This window comes from Cuculus canorus, chromosome 23 (assembly GCF_017976375.1).
Source record: "Cuculus canorus isolate bCucCan1 chromosome 23, bCucCan1.pri, whole genome shotgun sequence".
Lineage (NCBI taxonomy): Eukaryota > Metazoa > Chordata > Aves > Cuculiformes > Cuculidae > Cuculus > Cuculus canorus.
The window spans coordinates 3,031,291-3,057,256 of record NC_071423.1 but is presented as its reverse complement, the minus strand read 5'-3'; the positions used below and the strand labels follow the sequence as shown (position 1 = coordinate 3,057,256).

General features: G+C 51.9%; 1 protein-coding gene across 7 annotated transcripts in view; it reads right to left on the bottom strand.

Moving 5' to 3' along the window:
- LOC104066067 (protein CEPU-1) overlaps window positions 1-25,966 on the bottom strand; it is a 418,198-nt gene that overhangs the window by 9,816 nt on the left and 382,416 nt on the right. For all 7 annotated transcript variants that reach the window (XM_054086959.1, XM_054086964.1, XM_054086961.1 and 4 more), the window contains 2 exons: window positions 23,982-24,107; window positions 79-213 (listed from right to left, as the gene is read on the bottom strand). In XM_054086959.1, coding sequence (XP_053942934.1) covers window positions 79-213; window positions 23,982-24,107 — 261 coding nt within the window. The remainder of the gene's footprint in view (window positions 1-78; window positions 214-23,981; window positions 24,108-25,966) is intronic.

Here is a 25,966-nt window from a genome sequence, read left to right as displayed (position 1 = left end):
TTCCCACCACCAAAGTCCCATCCCCTCAGCATGTGACCCACTCCATCCCAGGTTCCTGACAATCTCCAGGCTACTCACAGTTGACGGTGACTTTGACTCGTTGGACGACGGGCGCTGCCACGTCATTGGAGGCACTGCACTCATATTCGCCCGACTGCTCCCGTGTGATGCCCGTGATCTCCAGGTACTCGTCCTCGCTGATGAAGCCCACGGCTGCAGGGGCAGAGGGAGAGGGCTGTGAGTGATGGGGAGGCACGGCAAGCCTGTCACCATCCATGACCATGTCACACTGCCCTCAGATATCCATCCCATCACTGTTGGATGCACCCATGTGCTTCTGCCCCACCTTCCCAAGAAACCCCCTGCCAGAAACGTGTCCGCAAGCACCGGATCCAGCCCCAACAAGCGCATCACTTGCTGGAGATGCTGCCATCAATGTTTACAGGATGAGCAAAGTGGTCCTCACCATCTCTCCTTGACATCTGCACATCCTACTCCACCTTCCTGCTGGGAGGCACCGCCTGGCTCACCCACCATAGACATCCCTCTCTAATTCCTCAGTGTCGACTACTTCACAGCCAGTTAGTTGTGGTGCCAACATCTCCCTTCAGCTGATGTCTCTGGATCTCCCATCCTCCCTGCAGATCTGCTGTACTGTTCAGCCTGGAGAAGAGAAGGCTCCGAACAGACCTTATAGTGACCTTCCAGTATCTGAAGGGGCTACAGGAATGCTGGAGAGGGGCTGTTCATAAAGGCTTGTGGGGACAGGATGAGGGGGAATGGGTATAAACCCCCCTTTCCTTTCCAAGAACCTGTTTCAAAGTGAAGCACTCCCGGAAACCCACGGTGCTGGGCTGGCGAGGCACAAGTGTTGGACCACAATAGTCTCCAAGTTGACAGAGAGCGCATCATTACAACAAAGGCAGAGTTAAATAAAGAAACATAGCTACTGAACACCCCAAAAAAACCCTGCTCACCCCCAAATGAACAGCACAAGCGGGTTTTCACCAGCCCCCAAACAGCGATAACTTCTCCCTTCCTTTCATTTACGTCTCCCGCAGCCGTAATTACCGCGCAAAGCATCTCCGAGACCAGTGTCACACTTAATATTCCTATAAATTTTAAACGGTAGTCCTTGGTACATATGTGTGGCAATTGGTGTCATATTTTAATTAGGCTTGCCCTACACCATCTGAAATTAATAATAGCTCGCATTACCAGTGTAATTTATAAATTAACATTGCTGCAGCATTAGGAAATAAATTAGCCCTGGACAGCTGTTTCTGGGAGTCAGTGCCAATGGCAGAGAGGCCAAGCACAGGTCCTCGGTCCCCAAGGGATGCAGCAAGCTTGACCAGCAGAGCTGAGCAAACCCGTGGCTCACCCTCGCGTCCCACCCGGCCACCGCAGTCTCTGCGCTAGCGTGACCCGATGGGCCACAGCTCGACCACGCTTGACCGGTCAACCATATGCATCTTGCTCCTAACAAACGCACGCAAAATATACACGTGGGAGACTCCCGTCAGGGCACACACTGCCTGCATCCCACCGGCTGATACTTTTATAGCATCGCTTCCCGCGGGACATAAATAGTGAGCGTGGTCACACGCCACCGCCCGCCAAGGCGGCTGTCTGGAAAGCACATGGGGCCCAAGCCAGCATTGATGTGCTTTCCGTAACACCTCCACACAGCTCAGCGTGGCCATCTCCTGTGCTGAGCACCGCAGGCACCGGCTGAGACCCTCCAGGTGCTGCTGCAATCTCAGGTGCTGCGATTGTGAGCTTAAAACAGTGCAGATAACAAAACCACAGAGAATGACAGAACAGTTTGGGATGGAAGGGACCTTAAAGCCCATCCAGTTCCACCCCCCCTGCCATGGTCAGGGACACCTCCCACCGGTCAGGCGGCCCAAGACCCATCCAACCTGGCCTGGAACCCCTCCAGGGATGGGGCAGCCACCACTGCTCTGGACAACCTGGACCAGGGCCTCCCCACCCTCACAGCAAAGAAATTCTTCCTTATGTCCAGTCTAAATCTGCCCTTCTCCAGTTTAAAACCATTGTCCCTCATCCTATCACCACAAGCCTTTGTGAAGTCTCTCCCCAGCCTTCTTGTAGGCCCTTCAGGTACTGGAAGGTCACTCTAAGGTCTCCTCTGAGCCTTCTTTTCTCCAGGCTGAACAACCCCAACTCTCTCAGCCTGTCCTCGATGGGAGGTGCTCCAGCCCTCTGATCATCTTTGTACCCTCCTCTGGACTTGTTCCAACAGCTCCATCTCCTTCTTACGCTAAGGATTCCAGAACTGGACACAGCCCTCCAGATGACGCCTCACAAGAGAGGAATAGAGGGGCAGAATCCCCTCCCTCATCCTGGTGGCCATGCGTCTTTTGATGCGGCTCAGGATACGGTTGGTCTTCCGGGCTGCGAACGCATCTTGGTTCTCCCTTGCACCAGACCTCATGGAGGCCACCTCTACATGGTGACCCTGGGACACGCACAACCACTGCTCTCTCGCACACCCAGTAGCCAAACCAAGGACCCTGTGTGCATCCGCGCGTGCATCCCACTATCCCATGTGGACCGGGAAAGCAGCCTCCCGCTGCTCCATGAGCTTCAGAAAGGGCTGAAGTGAGTTTTTCCGTGGTGATGAATTGCCGACGTCCACCTGCGCCCTTCAATCCTACGCCAAAATTCCCACCCGAGCTGCTCGCGGTCGAAACCGCTGAGCTCATCTTTACTTAGCGTGACTGAAGGGCAAGATACGAAGGTGTTACCCCAAAATCAATATCCTTTGGAGACACACAAATTGCTGCGTTACATCCAGTGGGCCTGCAGCACTGTGTGCAGCAGAAAGAAAAGGAGAGAGAAGGGGGGGAAAAAAAAGAATCCCTTTTATGGCTGACCTAGAATTGGCTTCTCTGTAGCACAGCGCTGCCTGCTGATAAAATAACGACACAGCCGGTGGCCTTCAGATGCTCCGTGTGCAAATCTGACTCCGATTTGTGCAAAGGCTCAGATAACACTCTGCTTCCTAACTAAGCAAAAGCCCTTCCCTAAGTGCGCTGGAGCTGGCTTGCACGTGGTGAGAATTATCTCTCGCCGTAGCCAGGCTGTAGCTCGCGTCTCCGGTTTGATCTGGGAGCAAAGCAGCTTGAGTGCATTTCATTACCCAGCAAAAGACTTTGTTAAAGTAACTGTAAGGGTCAGCTTTCCACCTGCAAATGCTTGGGAAATTGAGAGATGAAGGCTTCCTCTGTGCCAGGAGTCTGAGATACGTACATGGTAATCGGCCAACAGAGAGAGGGCAAAGAGTTCAGGCTTTCAGGGTCTGGTGTGCTTTGCTTTGGTATCCACAGGATTTTGGCTACAGCCCATGGACCCTGAAGTGCTGAGCCCACCCTGGACCAAACTGGGATGCTTCGCATCAGAGCTGCTGCCTCATCTTACCCTGAGCACGATTCGGTGTTACTCATGCTCAGATAACGATGTTGACAGCATGAGAAAGACTGTCCGTGCTAAGGGCTCCGGCCACATCCTGATTCCTTAGTGCCAGCTACAGCATCTCAGGGAATAAGGTGACATGAGGGATCCCTCCCCCAAGGATCGTTAAGGTTGGAAAAGACTTCTAAGATATCCAGTCCAATGATCAGCTCAACCCACCGTGCCTACTAAACCATGTCCCAAAGTGCCACATTTACACATTTTTTGAGCCCTCCAGGGATGGAGACTCTATCCCCTCCCTCTGCCATTGCCTGAGAACACTACCAGTGAATAAATGTTTCTTAACATCCGATCTAAACCTCCTCTGGCGCAGCTTGAGGGCATTTGCTCTTGTCCTATCACTTGTTACTTGGGAGAAGAGACCAGCACCAACCTCTCTATAACCTCTTCTCAGACAGTTGTAGAGGGCAATGAGGTCTCCCCTCATCCTCCTCTTCTCCGGACTACAGTGTCCGATCAGTCTCAAATCCATCAGGCCCTTCAGGATTGCTCCCACTGCTCCGAGGCTGGAGCTAAAGCAAAGCAATGGACACCAAACTGCCATGGTCCCTTCCTCCAAGAGCACCCAGAGCTCAAAGATGCTCAGGACGGGGCTGGACAAAGGTCTTGTGGCTCCAGGACCTCCAGCCAGTAACATCCCTGCTCTGCCTGTATTGATGCTGGGAACTTTTCAAGGCTGTCTCTGCTCGAGCACAATTAGGAGCTGAAATACTGCAGGAATTAATGGGAGAGCTCTCTCATGTCCTCCGGAGGTAGAAAACCAGCACAGCCAGCACCCATCATCATTATTATTAATACTAATAATATAATACAGGCCAGAAATGGAACAGCCACGGAGTAGGCAAAAGCGTAATCCTTGCTCATCAGCTGAGGATGATGAACTAACCCAGCACGAGCTGGGGAGACGGAAAACCAGAGCTTGAATCCATCTGCTTGGTGAGCACACAGACTACTACACGCTATTTGGGACCTGCTCTGCCAGACCTGCAACTCTGCACATCTCCATCAAGAAACCTCAGGGAAGAGGAAGCACAAAGGAGCAAGGGGGAAAACAGCCTGGAGCTGCAAAATAGCCAAGATAGACTCCATGCATAATGTCACGAGCAGAGCCAGAGAGCTCGGCGGCGTTCAGAGCGGCATTCGGGAGCCACCAGCCAGACACGGTGGCAGCGAGCAACCTGAAATAAATATAGAGATATAGATAACTGAATGATGTATGTCTCACACGGAGCGGATAAACCACTGTGGGTACCTCGCAGACGTTGCCATTGAGTAGGCTGTGGTCTACTCAAGGCCACCAGTGCATGGAAGCTTGGTCATCACACCATGGTGGAGAGATCCTGGTCTGGAACAGTACACTGACGGAGATCCAACAGGCAGCAAAGCTCTACTTGGGATCCCACACGGTGCCGACACAACAAGGTATGGGCAGATGCCTCATTTATCCACATTCCTCCCTCCTTGCCTTGCTCTTTCCCTTGCTCCTCTCCTCATTTTCCCAGTGCAACTCATCTCCCTTCTACCTCTTCCTACCCATTTGCTTCCAGTGAGCCTCTGACAAGATAATAACTCACCAGAAAGTGAACACATGTTCCCAAATTAATTACATGCCGCTGTCCCCTGGCTCGCTGTTGCAGCCATGTTCGACCATGTTCTGGGACACGACGCTTACAGCTTTCCCTGGCTGAACGCTGCCGGTGCTGCTGTTAAAAGCTTTGCTGAACAGACAGTGAGGTAGGTCCCAGTGGTCCCTGCTCTCTGCCACAGTGTCCTGCAGAGCTTGCTAACGCCTCGCCGCAGCTTCTGCCAGCAGCTCCTGGTGCCCCCAGCGAGGCAAGCAGCACAGCATCGACGCTTCTGTGCACCATCGCTTCTGTGATTCTTGAGGATCACAACCCTAATCAAGTTTTCTTGCTCTATGTGTTGTCTGCAGGCATCAAGAGAACCCACCCTGGATACCATCATCTCCCATAAGAAACAGCCTCAAGGGGACAAGAGCCACACCGCCCTGATTTCTGGAAGGCAAAGCATGGGAAAAGAGAGACACGTACGAGGCAACGCAGGGACAACAAAGAGTAGTAAAATCATTAAGGTTGGAAAAGGCCTCTGAGCTCATCCAGTCCAACCATCTGCCCAACTCCATCGCGCCTGCTCAACCATGTCCTGAAGCACCGTATCTACATGGTCTTTTAACTGCTCCAGGGATGGTGACCCCACCACAGCCCTGGGCAGCCTCTTCCAGTGCTTCACCACTCTGTCAGTGAAGAAATTTTTCCTGATATCCAATCTAAACCTCCCCTGGCACAACTTGAGTCCATTTCCTCTCATCCTATCACTTGTTACTTGGGAGAAGAGACAGCACCACCATCTCCTTTTAGGTAGTTATAGAGAGCAAAGAGGTCTCTCCTCAGCCTCCTCTCCTCCAGACTCAACACTCCCAGTTCGCTCAGCTGCTCTGCATATGACTTAAAAGATGTGGTGAGCACATCTCCACAGCTTAGGGAATCTGCCCCTGCTCTGAGCCACATCTTGATAACCGCGGCAGCACAGCATCCAGTGCTCAGCACCAATAGCACATCTTTCATGCTGTGATGTCCCCACATCACCTCTCCGCACCTCGAACCAGGATGAGGCAGCCTAGCTACGCAGGGCTGTGATACTTCCAACTCTACGGCTCAAAGGTGCAACCTCACCAACCAAGAGATTTGGATTTCAGATGCAACCTGAGCAACTGTCCTGCAATGGGTTTGGTCTCCAGATGCCCCAAGTCCAAGGGCTGGACCCAAGGTGCTACCGTAGCTCCTACTCCATGCTGCTGAGTTTGCCGGGCGCTGATCTGACCAGCCAGGATCGGCTGGAGAAGGAGAATATTTTATGGAGATAATTTTATTAAAATGTTTACAACAATGCAGATATTGACATCTTGCTTCAATCAATAGCACAATTTATTGTCCTTCAAGGTGAACATTAAGCCAAGCTGCCCATTAGTCAATATTTACCTCCCAGGTCTATAAATCTTTATACGGGCTTCAGTGGATGCTGACAGCGGCTGATTCCAGATAAGTAAAAGTAAAAGCGTGAAACATTGCTCCTTTTGGAGGTGAAATAGTAACTAGTTAATTACAGTCCCTACAGCGATTCTGAACTATCAATTTATGGCTACTTCTGGCAATAAAAATTAACATCGCGCAGACTCCCAGCTCCAAGTGATGCACTAAAACCGAGAGCCATCCATTTTAAACGTCACTCGGATGCGGTACTGATGGCCTTCCTATAACAGTTTATAGTAAATAAATAAAACACACAAAGGTTATAAGAGGGAATTGTCAACGCCTAAGACTCACTTCACCTCTCCTCTGCTGCGGCGGCAAGCAGAGAGGTGCAGGGAGGATGATTTAGCAGCATCGCACGAGCAGCTTGGCTCCCAGAAGGAATCACCCCAAACCCTAGTGGGGAGCCCCTGGCCCAGGTTGCCCAGAGCAGTGGTGGCTGCCCCATCCCTGGAGGGGTTCCAGGCCAGGTTGGATGGGGTTTGGAGCCCCTGATCCAGTGGGAGGTGTCCCTGCCCATGGCAGGGTTGGGACTGGATGGGCTTTGAGGTCCCTTCCAACCCAACCCACTCCATGATTCTAGACTCAAAGTAGGTAGGACAGCGCTGGTGACGTGGGTAAAGAAGAGCTAAGGCCACCTCCAGCACACATCCTGACCAAAGATGGGGGAAGCACTTGCTTCACCTCTTATTAATCAGTAGTACTGGCTCCTGGCTGCTCAATTAACACATAAAGAACAAAGTTCGGGCAGGTCAAAACTTCCCTTTCCCTTTTTCTTTTGATCAGGCAAATGACACCGGCGAGGGCAGCTTCTCCTCTGTGCACCCCCTCTTTCTGCCTCTCGCCACGCTCCAACGGAGAAAGATCGGGGGGTAATTAAGCTGCTGGAAATCATCCAGAGCAATCATTAAAAAAATGATTTTTTTCAAGATTACCCTATCGACCTAGGTGAGCGTGGCACGCTCCTCTCCTTCTCTTGCGAATATTACATCCCCACATCACATCCTCCAGCATTCCAACTGCAACTCCCCTTAGAGGAGAGCTCCCTTCAAAGAGCACACCTACAGGGCCAGCTTATGCCAGCTGTGGGATATAAACCTCTTTTTCATCCACAACCTCCTCTTCCTCCCCTTCAGAAGCCTTCAAAAGCAGGAGGATAAGCCCAGAAACAAGCACACAGCGATCAAGGACAGCATCGTGCTTACATGAGGCCAAGACTCTTGGTTTTTTTTAAGCTTCCTGATAACAAGAAAAGAAATCTCTCCTCTCACATGTTTTGCCACGTTAATTACCGTGTTTCCATGACCTGATGCTGTGCGAAGCCCCAGGGGATGGTGTTCTTGCTGCTTCTGCATGGTGCTCAGGGCTGCGGGAGCTTTGCAGTAGCTACTTCTGCTGCTACAGCGTGTGATCCCTCCTCATCCTCACGCCCCAGGGGTGGTGACTGTCAGCAATTCTGTCTGATGTCACCAAAGAGAGGGGAAACATCATGTTTTCCTCACTCACACCCTTTATTAAATTGGATTCAGCAGAACTCTCACAGCCAATTTTGCTCCACGGCCTCATGCACGGCAGAGTGGGCTGTGATGGATAGGGGTGGTCAGTGCCAACCACTGTGCCAGGGGCTTCCAACGGACCCCAGGCAGGTGCAAGCTGAGCGATAGATCCATGCTTGCCATAAAGTCCTTCTCCCACACTGGTATAAAGCGTCCTCTCCCCTCCCTGGGCTGCAGGAGCCTCTCCTCGTGCATGGCCAAGCTGTGCCATGGCTTCTCTTCTCCTTGCAGCTCTTTAGGGCAGCCAATGGTGCCTCGTGTTTCTCCTCAAGACGCAGTGAAGGAGCCTCCTGGGCCTGATTTGGGGCTGACATGAGCAGAGGTGACTATTTCTGAAAGCCCATGAGCACAGGGACCAGACACGGGGATTTCAACAAGCACTCTCCAAATTGCTACTGCCAACCAGGAGCAATCACAAAGGCTGTGGCTCCGCAGCCAAACCTCCGCTCTTTGCTGCTGGGGAGATGTTTTCTTTGAGTTCTTGCACTAGTTGGAGCGCAGTCTGAGACAGGACCCACCTTGGTGGCTGCATTTGCTCTGTACATCTACAGTCAGCCCCCAAACCACACTCGGGGCTCCTATATCCTCTCATAACTCAAATATTTAACTATTAAGTGTGTGGATGCAACACATCCCAGTAGTCACTGGGGGATGTTATCACACTGTCTGCTCCTGGTTGCTCAGCCTATATTCACAGCCTATATCTTATATTGACTTGACCATCCACACCACAGAGAGCCAAAGCGAGGTACGGGGAACCCAAAACACAAGCAAGTTTTCCAAGTTTTCCTGGCATGGCCACGTTGCTGCCATGCCCTGCATCCAGGAGTGGACCTCCCACACAAAGCCTCATCACGGTGTGCTGGGGACTCCTGCCCAGCCTGCTGGTGCCGTGTAACACAGCTGAGTCGATCCAGTCGCCCATTATAGCCCCATTGTGAAGAGTTTTTAGCTTAAAAGTCCTTGAAAGTTTCCCACTGTGACTCGTCAAACAAGATCTTTTTCCCTTTTCCTCTCTTCTCCGCTAACAATATTTATACTCATTTCTTTTATTGAAATCTATCTGCCGCCTGTTCTATTAAAGCCGCCTGAGTGGCAGCTCCTATTCTCCGCGAGCCTGCAGCCCATCTATTCTCCAGACAATGAGGTACAAGCAGTCTATCTTCTATTGTGCTTCCCGGCCTTCGGCTCTCAAATCTTCCTTCTCAAAAAAAGCATGTCAGAGACGCCTCCACGCAGAAGATTGGGATCCCGGGCTGCACGGGGGCTTCCCAGTGCCCACTGGGCTTCTGCCCTCCTTCTCTGGGCGAGCATCTCTGGGGAGATGCAGCCGTGGTACCCGTGATCCCTCAGGGATGCTTCTCCCCATCCCCTGAGCACCGCAATTCATGCTTAACCGCGGTTCGTTGGCTGCTGCACGCGCAAGCCTGGCAGATGCCGGGATGTTTGCATGCCTCAGACAACTTATTTGTTACCCGGCATAAAATAAAACGCATTAAACCTTTTGTTTGCAAGAAGTAGTTCCCTGGGAAATAAAAGGATTATGGAAATTAATATTTAAAGGAACAAAGCAAAACAACTCGGGGACCATCCACCCTTGAATGAGGCTCTAACTCAGGAGCAAACGAGTCGAATAAAGAATGAGCCCTTTTATTTCATCCCAAGGGAGAGAGGGGTTTGCTCGGAAGCAGCTCAGGGCGCAGCAAAGTGGCAGTACCATCCTCAGGGTCTCCAGCCCTTGCCTCCTCCTGGGATGCTGGTAAGGATGCTGAGCCCCAGGAAAAGGTCCAGACCCCTTAGAGCAAATGAGAACCAGTTGCAGATCACAACACACCAAAGCGGGGTCCGCTCGTTGGCAAAGATGGATGTCAGGCTCATTACAGGGCTGCTTTTCCTAACGAGACACACGCATTGTAGCAAGCACAGAGGTGAACTTGCCTCCTTGGCTCCTGGGTTCTCCTGCTTAGAGGATGATATGGTGACCCACGTGGTGGTTCCCAGAGGAACGGTTCAGCAGAGGCTGTGGCCAGCACTGAGCCACTTCCCAAGCAGCTTTGCTGCCTCCTTGCATGAGCGCATGAAAAAGCCCTCATGAAAACCAAATATCAAAGCCAAGTCCTCTCCAGAGATTTGCTGATGAAACAGCATCTCCTGGCTGCACTATGTTCCCTCACAAGCACTGACGCTACTGTCAGGTCACTCAAGCCACTCGCTTCGGTGCTCTCTCCCACAACCAAGAGCCAAACTCTGATGAGCCACTCAACAAGAAATCCTTTCCCCTTTTTTTTTTTTCCCCCTCAGCATAAGGAGGAGATAGAGCTGTTGGAATGGGTTCAGAGGAGGCTACAAATATGATCCAAGGGCTGGAGCACCTCCCATCCGAGGACAGGCTGAGAGAGTTGGGGTTGTTCAGCCTGGAGAGGAGAAGAGAAGACTCCAAGGAGATCTTAGAGTGACCTGTGGGTACCTGAAGGGGCTACAAGAAAGCTGGGGAGGGACTGTTTACAAAGGCTTGTGGTGATAGGATGAGGGACAACAGGTATAAACTGGAGAGAGGCAGATTTAGAATAGACATAAAGAAGAATTTCTTCACTATGAGGGTGGGGAGGCCCTGGCCCAGGTTGCCCAGAGCAGTGGTGGCTGCCCCATCCCTGGAGGGGTTCAAGGCCAGGTTGGGTTGAGCCTTGAGCAGCCTGAGCCAGTGGGATGTGTGGAACTAGTGGGGTTGGAACTAGATGATCTCTAAGGTCCCTTCCAACCCAAACTATTCTATGATTCTATATCCTTTCTTCTTCCCCATGATTTTTTTCCCCATTGCTGCTTGCAAGGTGAGAGAGGACAGCATCGCCAGAATGAAAGATTCTCCTACGTGCCCTCTCCTAGCAGCAGCCCTAATTCATTTTTCATGGCCCCTTGCAGTGACAAAAGCCACTGCTTCTCTCCTGCAAGTGTGCGCCATGCAATAAGTCAAAGCTGATGTGCATTTTCCCCCTGGGTGCCGAAGCTATGCTTTTGATTTAATTTGTCCTGTTGTTTGGCGCTCAGCCTTTGCCGGTGAGTTCCTTTGGAGAGGCTACAAGGTAGAACCCCATACGTGTGGAGGGGGTGCCTGACAGATGGGGTGCGTTGGGTAGTGTTTAAATAATTTGCTGCAGTGCCACCAAGATGTTGGAGAGTGACAGATGCTGCCGGAGAAAATCACTCAGACAAACACATGCATCCTGTTTGCAGGAGCGCTGCTCCCCGATTAAATCCTGTTGCAAGTTGGTTTTTCTGGACCCTATCCCGTTTCTGGCAGCTTTCTCGCTGTCTCTAGGAGAAGCTGTGGGTGCAAAGGCTTGGCAAGGAGAGAGACGACTCACAATCATAGAATGGTTTGGGTTGGAAGGGACCTCAAAGCCCATCCAGTCCCACCCCCTGCCATGGGCAGGGACACCTCCCACTGGATCAGGGGCTCCAAGCCCCATCCAACCTGGCCTGGAACCCCTCCAGGGATGGGGCAGCCACCACTGCTCTGGGCACCCTGGGCCAGGACCTCCCCACCCTCACAGCAAAACATTTCTCCCTAAGATCTCACCTCCATCTCCCCTCTTCCAGCTGAAAACCATTCCCCTTCATCCTCTCCCTGCCCTCCCTGCTCCAGAGCCCCTCCCCAGCTTTCCTGGAGCCCCTTTCAGCACTGGAAGCTGCTCTAAGGTCTCCCCACAGCCTTTTTTTCTCCAGGCTGAACAACCCCAACTCTCTCAGCCTGTCCTCGGAAGGGAGGTGCTCCAGCCCTTGGATCAACTTTGTGGCCTCCTCTGCCCAGCCTGTATCTGTGCTTGGATTGTCCTGACGCAGGTGTAGGACCTTGCACTTGGCCTTATTGAACTTCATGAGGTTTGCGCAGCCCCACCCCTGCAGCCCATCCAGGTCCCACTGGATGATATTCCTTCCCTCCAGCGTGTCGACCGTGCCGCACAGTTTGGTGTCACTGGCAAACTTGCTGAGAGGGTCCTTAGTCCCAATATCCATTTCAACCACAAAGACATTAAACAACACCAACACCAACCCCTGTAGAATGCCGCTCATCACCGTTCTTCAGCTGGACATTGAGCTGTTCACCACAACTCTTTGAGTGCAACCATCCAGCCAATTCCTTATCCTCCAAGCAGTCCATCCATCAAATCCATGTCTCTCTAATTTAGAGACAAGAATGTCATGCAGGACAACACCAAGAAGTGAAGCGTTCCTGCCCGCTCTTTGCAGGAGTCTTGCACACAAAAAATATGCCATGGGGCTCCACAGTTGGGGGATCCACCACATCTCCCCCCAACCACACATCCCTGCACACAGCCAGCATTGCTCTGCAGGCAAAAGCATCCTCGCTCCCATCCAAACTCAAGGAGCCTGACTTTCCTCCGGATTTGTCTGAAAAACAGCTGCTGGCAGCCAGGACCGTAGAGTCCCTCTGGCTGCAAATTTAAACCCAAAGGCTTTCTCCGTAGGACAAGCTCTTAAGAAGCAATTGCAATCCAAAGCGTTAAATGGCTGTAACCTCAGTTAAGCTGTATTTCAGCCGCATTAAGAAAATATCCCTAGGATGGGAAAGCAAGTGGCATAATGGCATTAGAGTGAAAAAATAAGCATCAAGTGCTGGCTAAATCCATCCCCAGCGCTGGCAAGAAGTCACGAGTACTGGGAAAGTTTCCCTTCTCCCTGCGTATCTTTGCACTCGGCTGCCAGCAAGCCCAGACACTGTTTCTGCCATGGTTTTATGTAGATGGGGGATATTTTTCTTCCCTCCTCTTCCAGTGGGACCCTCCGAGCCCTCCTCACCCTCTGGAGCCATCCAAATCACGGCAGGGCGATGCTCACTGTCTCCTCTCCATCATCTTTAGCCCATCTTTATTTTTTCAGACACGCTATTTTCCAGCCCAGTGGCCTTGCTCTGTCTCTCGTGTTTTATGGCACTGATGTCTCCATTTCTGGAGGATCAGTCACAATATTGCGGCTTATCGAGAGAAGCCGGAGAAATGCACTGATGGAGACAGAGATGGGCTCGGGGGGAGGATGGGGACAAAGTGAGGATGCTGTGAGCCTGGGGAGGGGAGAAGGGAAGCGCGGAGCCCTATTGCAGGGATAGGTGATGCTGGCGTTGGGGCACTGGGAATAGGGAGACAGGACAACGGGCTCAAGCCCATCATCCCTGCTCCAGGCCTCCCGTGAAGGTATCAGCTCAGCTATGGACACCGGGAGGGCAGCGAGAGGCACCGCGCGCTCTGCAAGGGAAAAGCTGTTATTTTAAATAACAGCAGAATAGCACATGAAGGGGAGAAACCCATGGGCTACGGCATTGCTCTGGCTTTAAATTATACTGTAGGAGGATAAAAATAAAAGAGAGGAAGACAGAGAGAGAGAGACCGGCAGGAAAAAGAATTGCCATTGTTTTACCAAGCAGATGGGAAAGTTCAGGGGATCAGAAAAAGACTATTATTATCTTGACTCAACCGAGAGAAGATGGGAAAAGAAGAGGCATTTTTTCCCCTGCAGTGAGGAGTGCCATGGCAGAAGTCATTTCAGCAAAGACACGGAAGGAAACAGCGCCATCGGCTCCGGGCAGCACCCAAGTTATCCCCGTGGCCTGGGCACACCACTGGGACTTGGCTTTTTGTCCCCTTCCCCGGCAGCAACACTGCATCACACGCCGTTATTGCAAGGGTTGTGGGCAGGGGGACTGGGACACACATCCCTCCCCGATGTGCCAGCTGTGCTGCCAGCTGTGCCCGCTGCCAGTGGTGCTGCAGCTGTGGGCACCCCTCGGGAGCACCACCGGCTCCGGCTGCCTGCCCTGCCCCGCAACAACTGCTTAATTTGCTATAAACCATTAAAGAACACACTAAAAACATAATGAATCTCCCCACTTTTCCTACTGGCCATGAAACCCCTCAATCCACGTGACAAGTCCTTTTTCTTCTTGTGCAACAGGGCTGTTCACCGCTGGTTTTAGCTCCGTACGGGGCAGCCAAGCAGCTCCGGCTCTTGAACACCTTTCAGCTCCTTGGCCACACAAGCGTAGCAGCGTTTGTCAGAGTCACTAGAGACAAGGAAACTCCTTCTACCCATGTTCAGGCTTCGGGAAGGGCACACCAAAAGCCTGAGGCACTGGCTTAAGCACAGACACCAACAACTGATCTACAAACTGGAGCAGACACTGGTGCAACACGTTGAATCACCTTCCCTGGAGGTGTTTAAGGGATGGGTGGATGATGAGGGATATGGTTTAGGGATTGTTAGGAATGGTTGGACTCGATGATCCAGTGGGTCCTTTCCAACCTGGTGATTCTACGTTCCCTACAAAGGATCAAAGCCATGGGACAGGGACACCAGGAGGTGGAGCACAGGTTGTCAGAGCATCCTTCACCCACCGCCCCCCTCCTCGTAGACAGTCTCTCTGCCTCTCCCCAACTTTTCTCCCTCCAGCATACTTTGCATGGCTTCTTTCTCTCCTCCCCCTTTCCCTCCTCTTCTCTCTGCCACATGGTCCATCCCTCAGTCCATCACCTTGTCACCTTTCCTTCTCTGTCCCCCTGGGTTACGGAGAGGGGCTGGCAACCTGCCCTGCTTAATCCTGCGGCTACTGATTCCTCAGGCACTTAATATTCACGACAGAGAGAAACATTTCACGGCGAATTGGACGCACATTCGACTGGAAATGGAAATTTTATGACTCTTCTCACTCTGCGCCGCAGATTACACCAGCTGAGAAAACATGGAAGCAAATGAACAACCTGTGAACTGTAAAGTATATTAATAATGAAATCACAGCCCGGGAAATGAAGGCTTTATTCTGTTTATATTCTGCTCCATTAATAGAGAGCGCTTGCGCTAGCTCCACCCCATTAGCCGGCAATCTGCACAGGGGGACGGTGCGAGGGGGAATGGTGGTGGGGAGCAAAATGAGGAGAAAACCCTCCTTCCCATTGAGGCAAATTTCCCAAGGGCAGGAAAAAAAAGGCTTAAAGGATTTCCTCGTGCCACCTCTGCTGATGTGCGGGCAGGTGAACACAGGGGCTGTCTTTGGCCCTTGTGTCCCACGCAAGCTCAGTGAGCAGAGCAGAGGTTGCAAGGGTGGGAAAGGAGCAGGATGCGATGCTGGGAAGAGGAGGAGCATGAATTTAGGGGGAAAAAAAAAAATCACTCCAACGCCACCAGAAGCTCCTCAATAAGTGCCAGGAAAACTATCCACGTGCAGCTTTGTGGCAGAGCTCTGCTTCCTCTGTCTGCTCACTCCCACCTGCCAGGGTTAGAGCATCTCCACCACCTCTGCAGGCATCCTTTCTACCCCTCAACACAACATCGCATCCCTCTAGGAAGGAAGGTACCCAACACATGCATCCTCAGCCCCAAGGCCACGCTGATGCCTGCAGGAGAGCGCCGGCAGGTCAAGCTGGGCTACCAGGCTTGGGCAAATAAAGAATTCAGTGCTATTCCCCCACGCTCAGCCCTACCCTTGGCTTGGCAGACCTGGGCCACTTTGAGACAGCCCAGCAAAGCTTTCTCCTCCCCAAAAACAACTGCAGCGGCTTATGCAAAGCACATCACGGGAGCTAAAATGAGTCGGAGTCGAGTTTTCTATAGCTGAAGCGACCCGGTGTTGACAGAATGGGGACGCGTTTCCACAGCTCAGATTTTTATAATAATACCTCGGGGGAGTCGCCGGCAAAGTTTGGCCCAAATATAATTAGTTTGCACAGCTATTAGGGGCTGATAAAAGGTTTTAATTTGTGTGGAGATCTCTCGAATCTCACACGCTTGTGTCCCTTGCTCTTCCCCACGCCAGCTGAATGAAAGGCGAGTCCCGGGCAGGGAGCGAGCCACCGGCACAAAGCCACACCTTTACTGGGGAGGGAGAGAGCCGTGCTCATCGCTAAAGACGAGAGAGAAAATCCAGCAGATATCCAACAGAAAAGCTGATATCAGCAGCTTGTTGGGGTTTGTCCACCTCATCCCACCATGGTAAAGAGATAACAGCACAGGAGGGACATGGAACTGTTGGAGGGAGTGCTGAGGAGGCCACGGAGACGATGCGAAGGCTGGAGAACCTCCTGTACGAGGACAGGCTGAGAGAGTTGGGGTTGTTCAGCCTGGAGAAGAGAAGGCTCTGAGGAGACCTTAGAGCAGCTTCCAGTGCTGAAAGGGGCTCCAGGAAAGCTGGGGAGGGGCTCTGGAGCAGGGAGGGCAGGGTCAGGATGATGGGGAATGGTTTTCAGCTGGAAGAGGGGAGATGGAGGTGAGATCTTAGGGAGAAATGTTTTGCTGTGAGGGTGGGGAGGCCCTGGCCCAGGTTGCCCAGAGCAGTGGTGGCTGCCCCATCCCTGGAGGGGTTCCAGGCCAGGTTGGATGGGGCTTGGAGCCCTGATCCAGCAGGATGACTGCCTGCTTTCCTCCCCCCCGCCAACACGACAGCAACAGCAGCACCTACTGCTCCACCAGAGAAACCAGCCCACCCGCGTCCCCAGGCTGAGATAAGGAGCTGAGCACGCTCTGCCTCTGGCAAGGAGGGAAAGCGTGACATTGCAAAGCTATGTTTAGGGAATATGCTGAAGCTGAGAGATTCCCCCCCCCCCCCGCCTTTTCTTAAGGGAAAGACATTGCTTCATTTGTAGCTGGTAGGGGTCTTGTTATTTTTGTACTGAGATGCATATTTTAAAGGCTCTGCCACATATGCAAACAAATCAGCTCAGAGAGTTCATTTCCACCATGCAGGGAATCAAAAATATTACTTTTATATATATACAAGTACATAATCTCCCATAGCTTCGAAAGAAACAAGGCACATCAGTGGAGAGGAAATGCTAAGAGGAGCCATCCACAGCCAATTGCTTAGCGGATTGCAAGGTAATCGTGTTTAAGTCACTCCTTAAGGAAAGCAAACCCTACAGACTACAACACAATGCTGCCTGATCCGGGCTCCTCTGTGCCCCATCCTGGCTCCTGCTGAACCACATCCTGCTCCCATGGGTGTTGATGGCAAGCTGCTGACACTCGAGGGGCTCAGTATTCATCCCGGCAGGATCCCTTTGCTGGTTGTGCACACACTCTACACTTGCGATCTCCGGCAATGTCAGCTTCTCCTTCACCGTGGCCAAGCACAAACCCAGCAGGGTGAGGGAGGCGATTCTGCCCTTCTACACTGCTCTCATGAGACCTCACCTGAAGCCTTTCATCAGTTCTGGAGTCCTCAGCACAGGAAGGACATGGAGCTGTTGAAGTGATTCTAGAGGAGGCCATGGAGATGATCTGAGAGCTGGAGAACCTCCTGTATGAGGACAGGCTGAGAGAGTTGGGGTTGTTCAGCCTGGAGAAGAGAAGGCTGTGGAGGGACCTTAGAGCAGCTTCCAGTGCTGAAAGGGGCTCCAGGAAAGCTGGGGAGGGGCTCTGGATCAGGGAGGGCAGAGACAGGACGAGGGGGAATTGTTTTAAGCTGAAAGAGGGGAGATGGAGATGAGATCTTAGGGAGAAATGTTTTGCTGTGAGGGTGGGGAGGCCCTGGCCCAGGGTGCCCAGAGCAGTGGTGGCTGCCCCATCCCTGGAGGGGTTCCAGGCCAGGTTGGATGGGGCTTGGAGCCCCTCATCCAGTGGGAGGTGTCCCTGCCCATGGCAGGGGGTACAACTGGATGAGTTTTAATGTCCCTTCCAAGCCAACCCGTTCCATGATTCTACAAAAACTAATGCCCGTCTCAAAGTCTTCCTGCTCCAAGAGCACCACAACCTATCTATCTGCACCTCACACATTGCCAGCGGAGCCAGGCCACTGCTGACCCTTTTCCTGGCTGATCTGTCCGGTGCACCCCGATTAAGCACACATCAAAACCAATGGCAGATTTACAGGTTAACAATGATTTAGTGGAGAGCACCATGGCCAAATTAATGCCGGCTATAATGTAGTTTACCTCATTAAACAATGCACACCAAGATCCTGTCTGTTGTAAAACAATTGGTCTCTGAAGCCTAGTGTTCATCTTCCAGAGTTGCTGGGAGATAATAAATGGGTAATATTCCGGCGATAATGGTAATGGAGTCACGGCTCAGAGCTAATATTATGGCAAAGCAGTAATTATTTCAACAGTAAACAAGGGGACGGTTGAGCTGCCGACAGGATTGGAGCTGGTTGAAATGCTTCAGTTCATTCAGCTGGAGCCCAGACCTGCAACTCCCTCCTGGAAGGAGGATGAGGTTCTCGGCCACTGAATGAGTCAGATGAGCCTCCACTTGACACCCAACCACCACAAGACCTGGGAATGAACCAGTGTGTAACAAGATGAGGTCGGACATCATGTCCAGCACGTTGGCCAACCCAACCCAACCCAACCCAATGCTGCAGCTCAGACCTGACTCTGTGCTTCATCACATAGCCCCAGCAGGACTTGCATCCCTTCTTGGAGACACCATTTATGTTGGCTCACACAACATTCCCCCCAATCCTTTTCTTTAAGAGGGGGCTCAACCCCCTCATTTCGGCAAGGCACTACAAGCTTTGGTTGGCTCTTTGGTAAATGTTCAGCGTGAGGCAACACAAATAAACTCTCCCTTCTGCCTAAACACCAAGGAGAAATGCGGGGTAGGTGCTTGGCTTCCTCCAAAAGCTCCTGAACCTTCAACAGTAGACAAGAAAGAGTGCAAAAACATAAGACCCAGAATACAAAAGCAGCCTCACACAAACCAGCATCTCATTCCGAGAGAGATTTCCCTGTTGGAAGGACAGCAGAGAGCATGGCTCTCTGGTCTCGAGTTAACGAGGTCACTTGAGGCAGGGGTAGAGGGAGTGGGACACTGAGGGGATCAATGTGAGGGAGAAGGCAGCACAGAGGTAGATGGAGATTTCCCTGCCTTCCTTCTCTCTCTGCCTCCCAGCTGAGCTCCAGGGCTGACATCCAACCTACAAATATTCCCTATCTCCTGCCCACAAAGAAGCCTGGAAAGATGAGGGACTGCAAGCAATGTGCTTAATGGACAAAGCTCTAAGAGGGGAGGATGCATCCCCTTCCCAGGGACAAGCAACTCTTCAAGCTGGATTTTCTTTGCAGTTCCTTTTCCTCTTGTTTTAAGCCCCACCAGGAGCCAGAGAGAATCGATATATCCAAATACACCGGACTTCTCCCAGAGTCCCTTCACTGGTTTGCTGCTGATGTATTGACAGATGATCTCATGAGACCTCTGCCACATTAGGCCACCGTGTCTCATCTATCTTAAGTGCATGTACGAGCTGTGATTACTGCCGCACCTCAGCGCCTCACATCTTGAATGCATTTATTCCCCCATCAGTCCTGTGAGACAAGGGACTGCTATTGTACCTCTTCCAGGGAGGACACCAAGAGCCAGGGAGGTTAAACAAACCAATCGCCGAGGACATCCAGGCCACGGCAAGGTCAGGATCCTCCAAGCATCTCCCCTGACTCATATCTCTGCCTTGTGAAGCAGCGAAGCAGCACCTACCCTACAAATCACAGCTCAGACTGAACTCCGGAGTCCAGCTCCACACAAGATCTCGCTTTCAGCACCCCACCTAATCCTGAGATTAATGAGGGATTCCCACTATAAAGACCTCTCGATCAGACCTCTCATGGGTAAATACACCACCAAGCCAAGCCGTAATGTTTTCCTACCCTGGCGGCTGCTGTCTTAAGCCTTACACCAAAATCCATCATAGCATAGCAATAATCAAAAAGCAATTAGACAAAACCACGGCAGCAAAGTCCATCAAGGGGTCATTAAGGATGACGACTTGGATGCAGTCTCTGGCTCGGGATAGCCACACATGGCAGACCAGTTCTGGCCAGGGTATCTGCATGCACACACTTAATTTTTACACCCTTTCCTCATGTCCCTGACTCCATCACAGCAGGATAACCACGCCTGCCGTCGGACCAGAGAGCCCTCAGTATTGTTACTGCTAAGCCATTCCTGCTTCTCCTTTTGGATGGAGGCTGCCAAGCCCTCGTCCTTCCTGGGAGAGCCCTCACTTCAATTCCTCGGAACATTTCCTGAGCTTAACAGGCTGTGTGACGAGTCCTGTGTCTTGCAGCACGGATAAACCCCCTCCAGTTAGCTCAACAGGATGCCACTCACTCTGCTAGCGAGCAGCTCCGCGCGCTTTGGCATCACCGTGTGCCTGGCATCGTGGAACACCGTGCTTGTTCCTAGCCAAGAAATCTCAGTCTTTGTCCGCTGAGAGATGAAAACTAGCCTGACAACATGGCAATTGCCATGACAACATCAGAGTTACCCCCCAAAATAAATAAAAAGCCCAGTAACTATGGAAACATCTGAGTGACCAAAACCAGACTATTAACTAGAAGACCTCTCTGCAGTTTACAGATTGCATTGGCACCGCGAGTCTGGGGACCAAAATACATCTAAAGACTCCAAAATAATGAGATGCTCAGCACCTATGGGTGCAAGCACAAGTGTGTGGACACACACAACACTGCCCTTCAGTTCCCAGCATACAAATCCCCCCGCACAACCTACATCTCTTCTGGAAAGATGCTGCTGCCTTCATACGGGATGTTCTATCCTGACCGTGGTTATGCATTCAGTCTCTCCTCTTTGCTCTCCTCTCTTCACCCTGCTGAGGATGTCTCTCTTGACACTGTCCTAATGGTCTCGGCACTGCCGGGGTGCCAAGAGGAGATGGAGCCACCCAGCTCATGCCAGAACTTGGCTTCCTGGTATGGTTTTGGTCAGCTGTGTTTTGAAACCCCACCGCCTGCCAGCTCTGGTGGCAGTCATGCTCTCAGGTGGAGCGCCCCAGCTCGGAGCAGAGCCCCAGTGCAGTTAAACCTCCTGCGCAGAGGTAGAAGAGGCTGTGATAACACCAGCTTCTTGTTCCACCTCAACCCGTTCAGCTGCATTACCAGGAGTTGCCATGGGGCAGGGGGGAAAAGAAACAAGAGAGGACAAAGAGAGGCGAGGCAGAGGGACAGAAGATGTGCTATAGCCTATCTTGGTTGGACTGGTCATGGGTTCATAAAACCCAGAGAGCCAGCACCTTGCTTTGGCTCGTGGCATGAGGATGAGCACAGGTAGGGCCAGTCATGCCGAGCAGTGATGGAGGCACCAACAGGGTCAGCCCTCCTGTGACTCCCTGGCAGGAAACTCCTGCTCAGGTCCACTCATCTCCTAAGCTACACAGCAAAAATGCTCTCCTCCTTCTGGTTGTGGGGAACTCTCCAGTCCCGAAACGAAACAAAGCCTCAAACCCAGGCTTAATGGCAACAACTGCAGACACGAAAATTCAGCAGAGCTTACGAGACAGAGCTGCTAAATGCATTTGCACCAGACCAGAGCAACACATGGATGAGAAAACAGCCAGGTGGTCAAGGGAGCTGGGAGTGGCTGGAAAAGGGTCAGTCACTGGGGACCTGGGCTGCTCTGGGTATAAATCCTTGGAAGGGCCCCACCACGTGCTCCCCTGGAGAGCAGATGTTCTTATTTGCTCCATTTCTCACCAAGAGCCACACAGAAGGCTTAGAGCTGCCAAGAAAATAATTAAGCCCGTGAAGTACCTTTGCACAGAGGAGCACTCACCGGTGTAAGCACGGGGACCGGCTCCTTCAGCGGCTGATCCGCCCGTGCCTGGCACAGACAGTGCTATCAAAGCCTCTCCCAGCAACATCGGTGAGAGCTGCTTACCCATCCACTATGTAAACCCTTAAATTATGCACCAGCTTTCCCTTAACCAATTCTCTCCGGTTCCGTTTCTCCACTACTCCACATGAGATGGAGGAAGACAGTGAGGAGCAACCGGAGACAGCTCGCTCTAGACTTCCCCAGGGATGAGCATCGAGGCAGAGCTACAACAAGAGCGGGGCTAGCAGCGTGCTTTGCGTCTCTGCTCGTTCTCCAAATTAGAGCATCTCCTACTAGTGAGAGGATGGACTGTCTCAGCATTTGCTATAGTGCCTCCACGCACCTGTCCTGGCTCTTATTTCGGTCCCCACGCTTCCAATCTTCATCTCTTCTATGTGCGCTGAATGCAAAACAGAGAAGTAGAGGTCTCCCTTGGTGGGTTGGTAGACCCAGAGAGGGAAACAGAGGAGCTGCCTGTGGAGATGGACAGCCACCAAAGTTGTCTTGGGCCACCTCTGGGCTCAGCACCCTCCACCAGCAGGAGGCCAGACTCAAGTAAATCTCTCGTGATCATTTGTTCTCTTTGAGTTTTGAAAGCAGAATGCCTAATCATGACCAAAATCAGGTAAGAGCTGCTGCTGCAAATTACACAGCGCCACAGGTAATTTCTGATTAGCTCACTCTTCCTCTCTTAGTGCATCCTCAGTTTCCATAGCAGCTAAGTCCTAAGTAAAATGGAAACATCTGGTTCAAGCGCAGGTAAAGATTCCCTGGGGAAAGAAACCTGCTGGATGGCAGCAAACACAGAAAATAGCCCTTGTGAAAGACAGAGGCATCAGAAAGTGGGAGCCTGGTTAGGAGAGGATGGATGATGCGTGGGAGATGGCAGAGAGGGGCATGGGAATGGGAGAGGGTCCTGGGAGAGCAGGAGAGGATGTGGGAAGGAGAGTGGGGCTGTGGGGAAAACACGATGCCTGTGAAAAACAGGCGGTGAGGAGGTTGAGCGAGGCAAAAAAGCGTTGCCACGGTTGACAAGGGGAACAGGAGCAAGAGAGGGCTTCAAAGTGGGAGCGCATGGACTGCCTCTACCATAAATACAGCCTGATGGTGACAGATACAGTGACAGCAACTTTGAAGCCACGGATCGGGGCTGGAGATGAGCACAGGGATCCGTGTCCTGCATTTCAGCATTCATTCATGCACAGACTCCAACCGAAGGCCACCCTCTCAGAGGCACAACCACCTCAGGCAGATAAGTCGACGTGCGCCGGGGAGGAACGGGTATTGCAGAGGCTCCTGTCAAGGGAAGGAGCTGAGATGCTGCCGACTCTTCTCAGGCTCTGCCCGGGCTATGGGGAGTGATGGATCTGACCCAGCAGTTTGCTACAGCGCAGAAAAATAGCAAAAAAATCAATGGAACTGCACTGAGACACCACAGCCATTGTCAAGCAGCTGAACAGAGAGAGCAGACACAGCACCATTCATCACTGCCGCCGTTGCATCGTCTCCTTCAGCTGCCAGACAGCCCGGCTGGGGCAACCCTGAGAAGAACTTGAGGCAATTGTCTGGGACAGCAGCCCACGTTGGTAAAACTTCAGAGGATAAATGACTGAGGTCAAACGGAAGTGCTTAGACAGGATCAGAGCATCAGAGCCAGGCACTGCCCCTTGGTTCACCCCACCCAAAGTCTCCAGACCTCACCTCCAGCTCACCAGTGAGGACCTCGCAGCCACTTGGGAATAAAAGGGCAGCGAAACGCAAAGCAAACTCCAAAAAGCAGCTGGGAAATGGTTTTAAAATAATATGCTCCCAAATGGGCACGTATGGGAATTTGCTTCCCAGCAGTCACGCCCACACCGTTCTGCTCAGGGTTTGCTTACCAATTAACAAGGCCACCAATTAACGCTTCATCTATTTTCCTGCTCATTTGCACTGTTTACAGTCCTTCTTTGAAGCAACGTGCAAGAATTCCCCAAAAACCTTTCAAAATAGGGCTGGAAAGGCACATTCAATCCCTAAGCACAAGCACCCGATGTGGTACCTACTGCCTTCCTCTCTCTCCATCCATGTGAGCAAAACCCTAAGCTCCTCTCCTAGACCACCGGGTTGGATGTTTCTCCATCAGAATCATCAACTCCTAAATTGAGACACGTCTTCTCAGCACACACCACTTTATTTTTGCAGCTGCAAGATGAACCAGCGCCAACTCAAACGGCGTTGTGCCCTGCCCGGAGTATTTCAGGTAACTTTTGGCTCTTACCTTTGGGCGAGATGTGTCTCCAGGTGATTGTTGGATCTGGCCTGCCCGTGGCTATGCAGGTGAGGCTGACGTTGCCGCCTTCGTTGATGGAGATGTCAGAAGAGATCTCGGTGATTTTTGGAGACACTGCAACAACACAGAGAGGGAAATGAAAATGTATCCAGGTCTGCTGACTCAAATCTCAAAATGTAGGCGGAGGCTGAATTTCCTTCCTCCTTCCACCTTGACAAGCTATGTGGTAGCCCATCAGTCTCGTCTGACTTGACAGGAAAACACAGAGAAAGAGGGAGGGAGAGTGGAGAAGACAGGGTTGAAGTGGGAAGAAATTGTAGCCACGGAGGATTCAGTCACTTTTAGGAGGCTCAAGACAGCTCCTCCCCAGCACCTTCATGGTGTGCAAGACAGTACTTCTCCCCCACCTTGCTTCTAGTACCCATCCTGTCCTCCCAGCCATGCTGAACCCTTATCAGCAGAGCTGTATCCTACTGAGGAAACACCATCCACCCCCTTCAAGCTCCCGCAAAGTCAGCAGTTGCTCCTGGCACCCCGGGAGCACTCACAGCACGCGCCTGGCTTGCAGCTCTTTCTGTAGCCACACGGGCTCTTTGTCATGCCCTTGTAACCAGAGAAGCACCAAGAGGAGCTGGGCACTAAGACAACAAGCCTACCAAGGAGCTTCTAAGGTCCACCACCGCTCAAAGGAAGGGAAATTCAACTGGGATGAAAGCCGTGCCGCTACATCAGTGCTGTCACCACGAACACGCAGGAGCAAGTCAGAGAAAAGGTGACAAGGCACAAAGAGGGGACGCACGTACAGGATGTGGGTGATGAGAAAGGAGTCGGAGAAGGGGATGGGATGAGGAGCAACCAAGGAGTGCCTGGTCCCTGCTGCTGTTTTAGCAGAGGACGAGGTGCAGCTGTGCCAGGGAGGGCTGGGGTTTCTACGAGGTGTAGGGCTGTGTGAGACAAACGATCGGCTGCTGTTATCAGCCTGCACCTGCAGAACATAATAAAGACCATCACCTTCCTTGGTTTATTTTTTCCAGGCCATTCTCCAAAGCCTAGGAGCGGATTGGCACCCTGCTGCGACGCTTTGCGGAAGAGTCGCAAATCACTTACAAAGCATCCCACCTCCTTCCTGTCTTCCCCGTTCATCAACCTACTCACACCTGCAGCCCAGCCCATTGCAGCACCCCTAATCCTGACCCAAACCCCAATCCTGAGCACCCCTTTCTTGCTTCTCGTCACCTCCCACACCTTCCAGGGGCTGCGCTGAGCTGGAACAACTGCAATGGCCTTGCACGTATCGCCTCTGCTGTGCAGGTAAGTAATTTATTGATCCGTAAAGCACTCCAAGACGCTCTGGAAGGGATTATGTCATGCCAGTGCCGTGCAATAAAATAAAAAATGATGGATTTTTTGTGAACATGAGGGTGATTTAGGGTTTGTAGTTGGAAGTGTAGTTAAAGTACATTTTAAGTGAAAATCAAGGTGGGTAATGAATTATTCTCTGTTTTGAAGGGCTTCTGGGAGTTCTTTTTTTTTGCTGCTCTGGGCACAATGGCTAATCTGCTAATCATACACTGGAGGACAACTACAGATCAGACACTCCGAGAGCAGCGGGGCCTCTCGGGCAGGACAGTGGAGGGCACGGAGACACCAAAAGAAATATTAATATGCATTATTAATCATTAAACTCAGTATAAGGGGACAGCACGTGTTGCCTGGGACCACGCGCCTGCACGGAGCCGGGAGATGCTCTGCCAGTAGCCAGGTAGTCCACGGAGGAGGCGCAATGAGTTCTAGCGGCGCTATGATCATCCGGTGGTCCTGGTGAGACTGTTAACCAGGAAACCCATGTGCGCTTTAAAAAGACCGAGTTTACTGTCTAGACAACGAAAATAGGCCAAGGAGGTATTACCACTGCCATTTCAGAGAGGTGGAAAGAGACAAGCAGAGGCGCAGTGAATTGCCTGCCATCGACC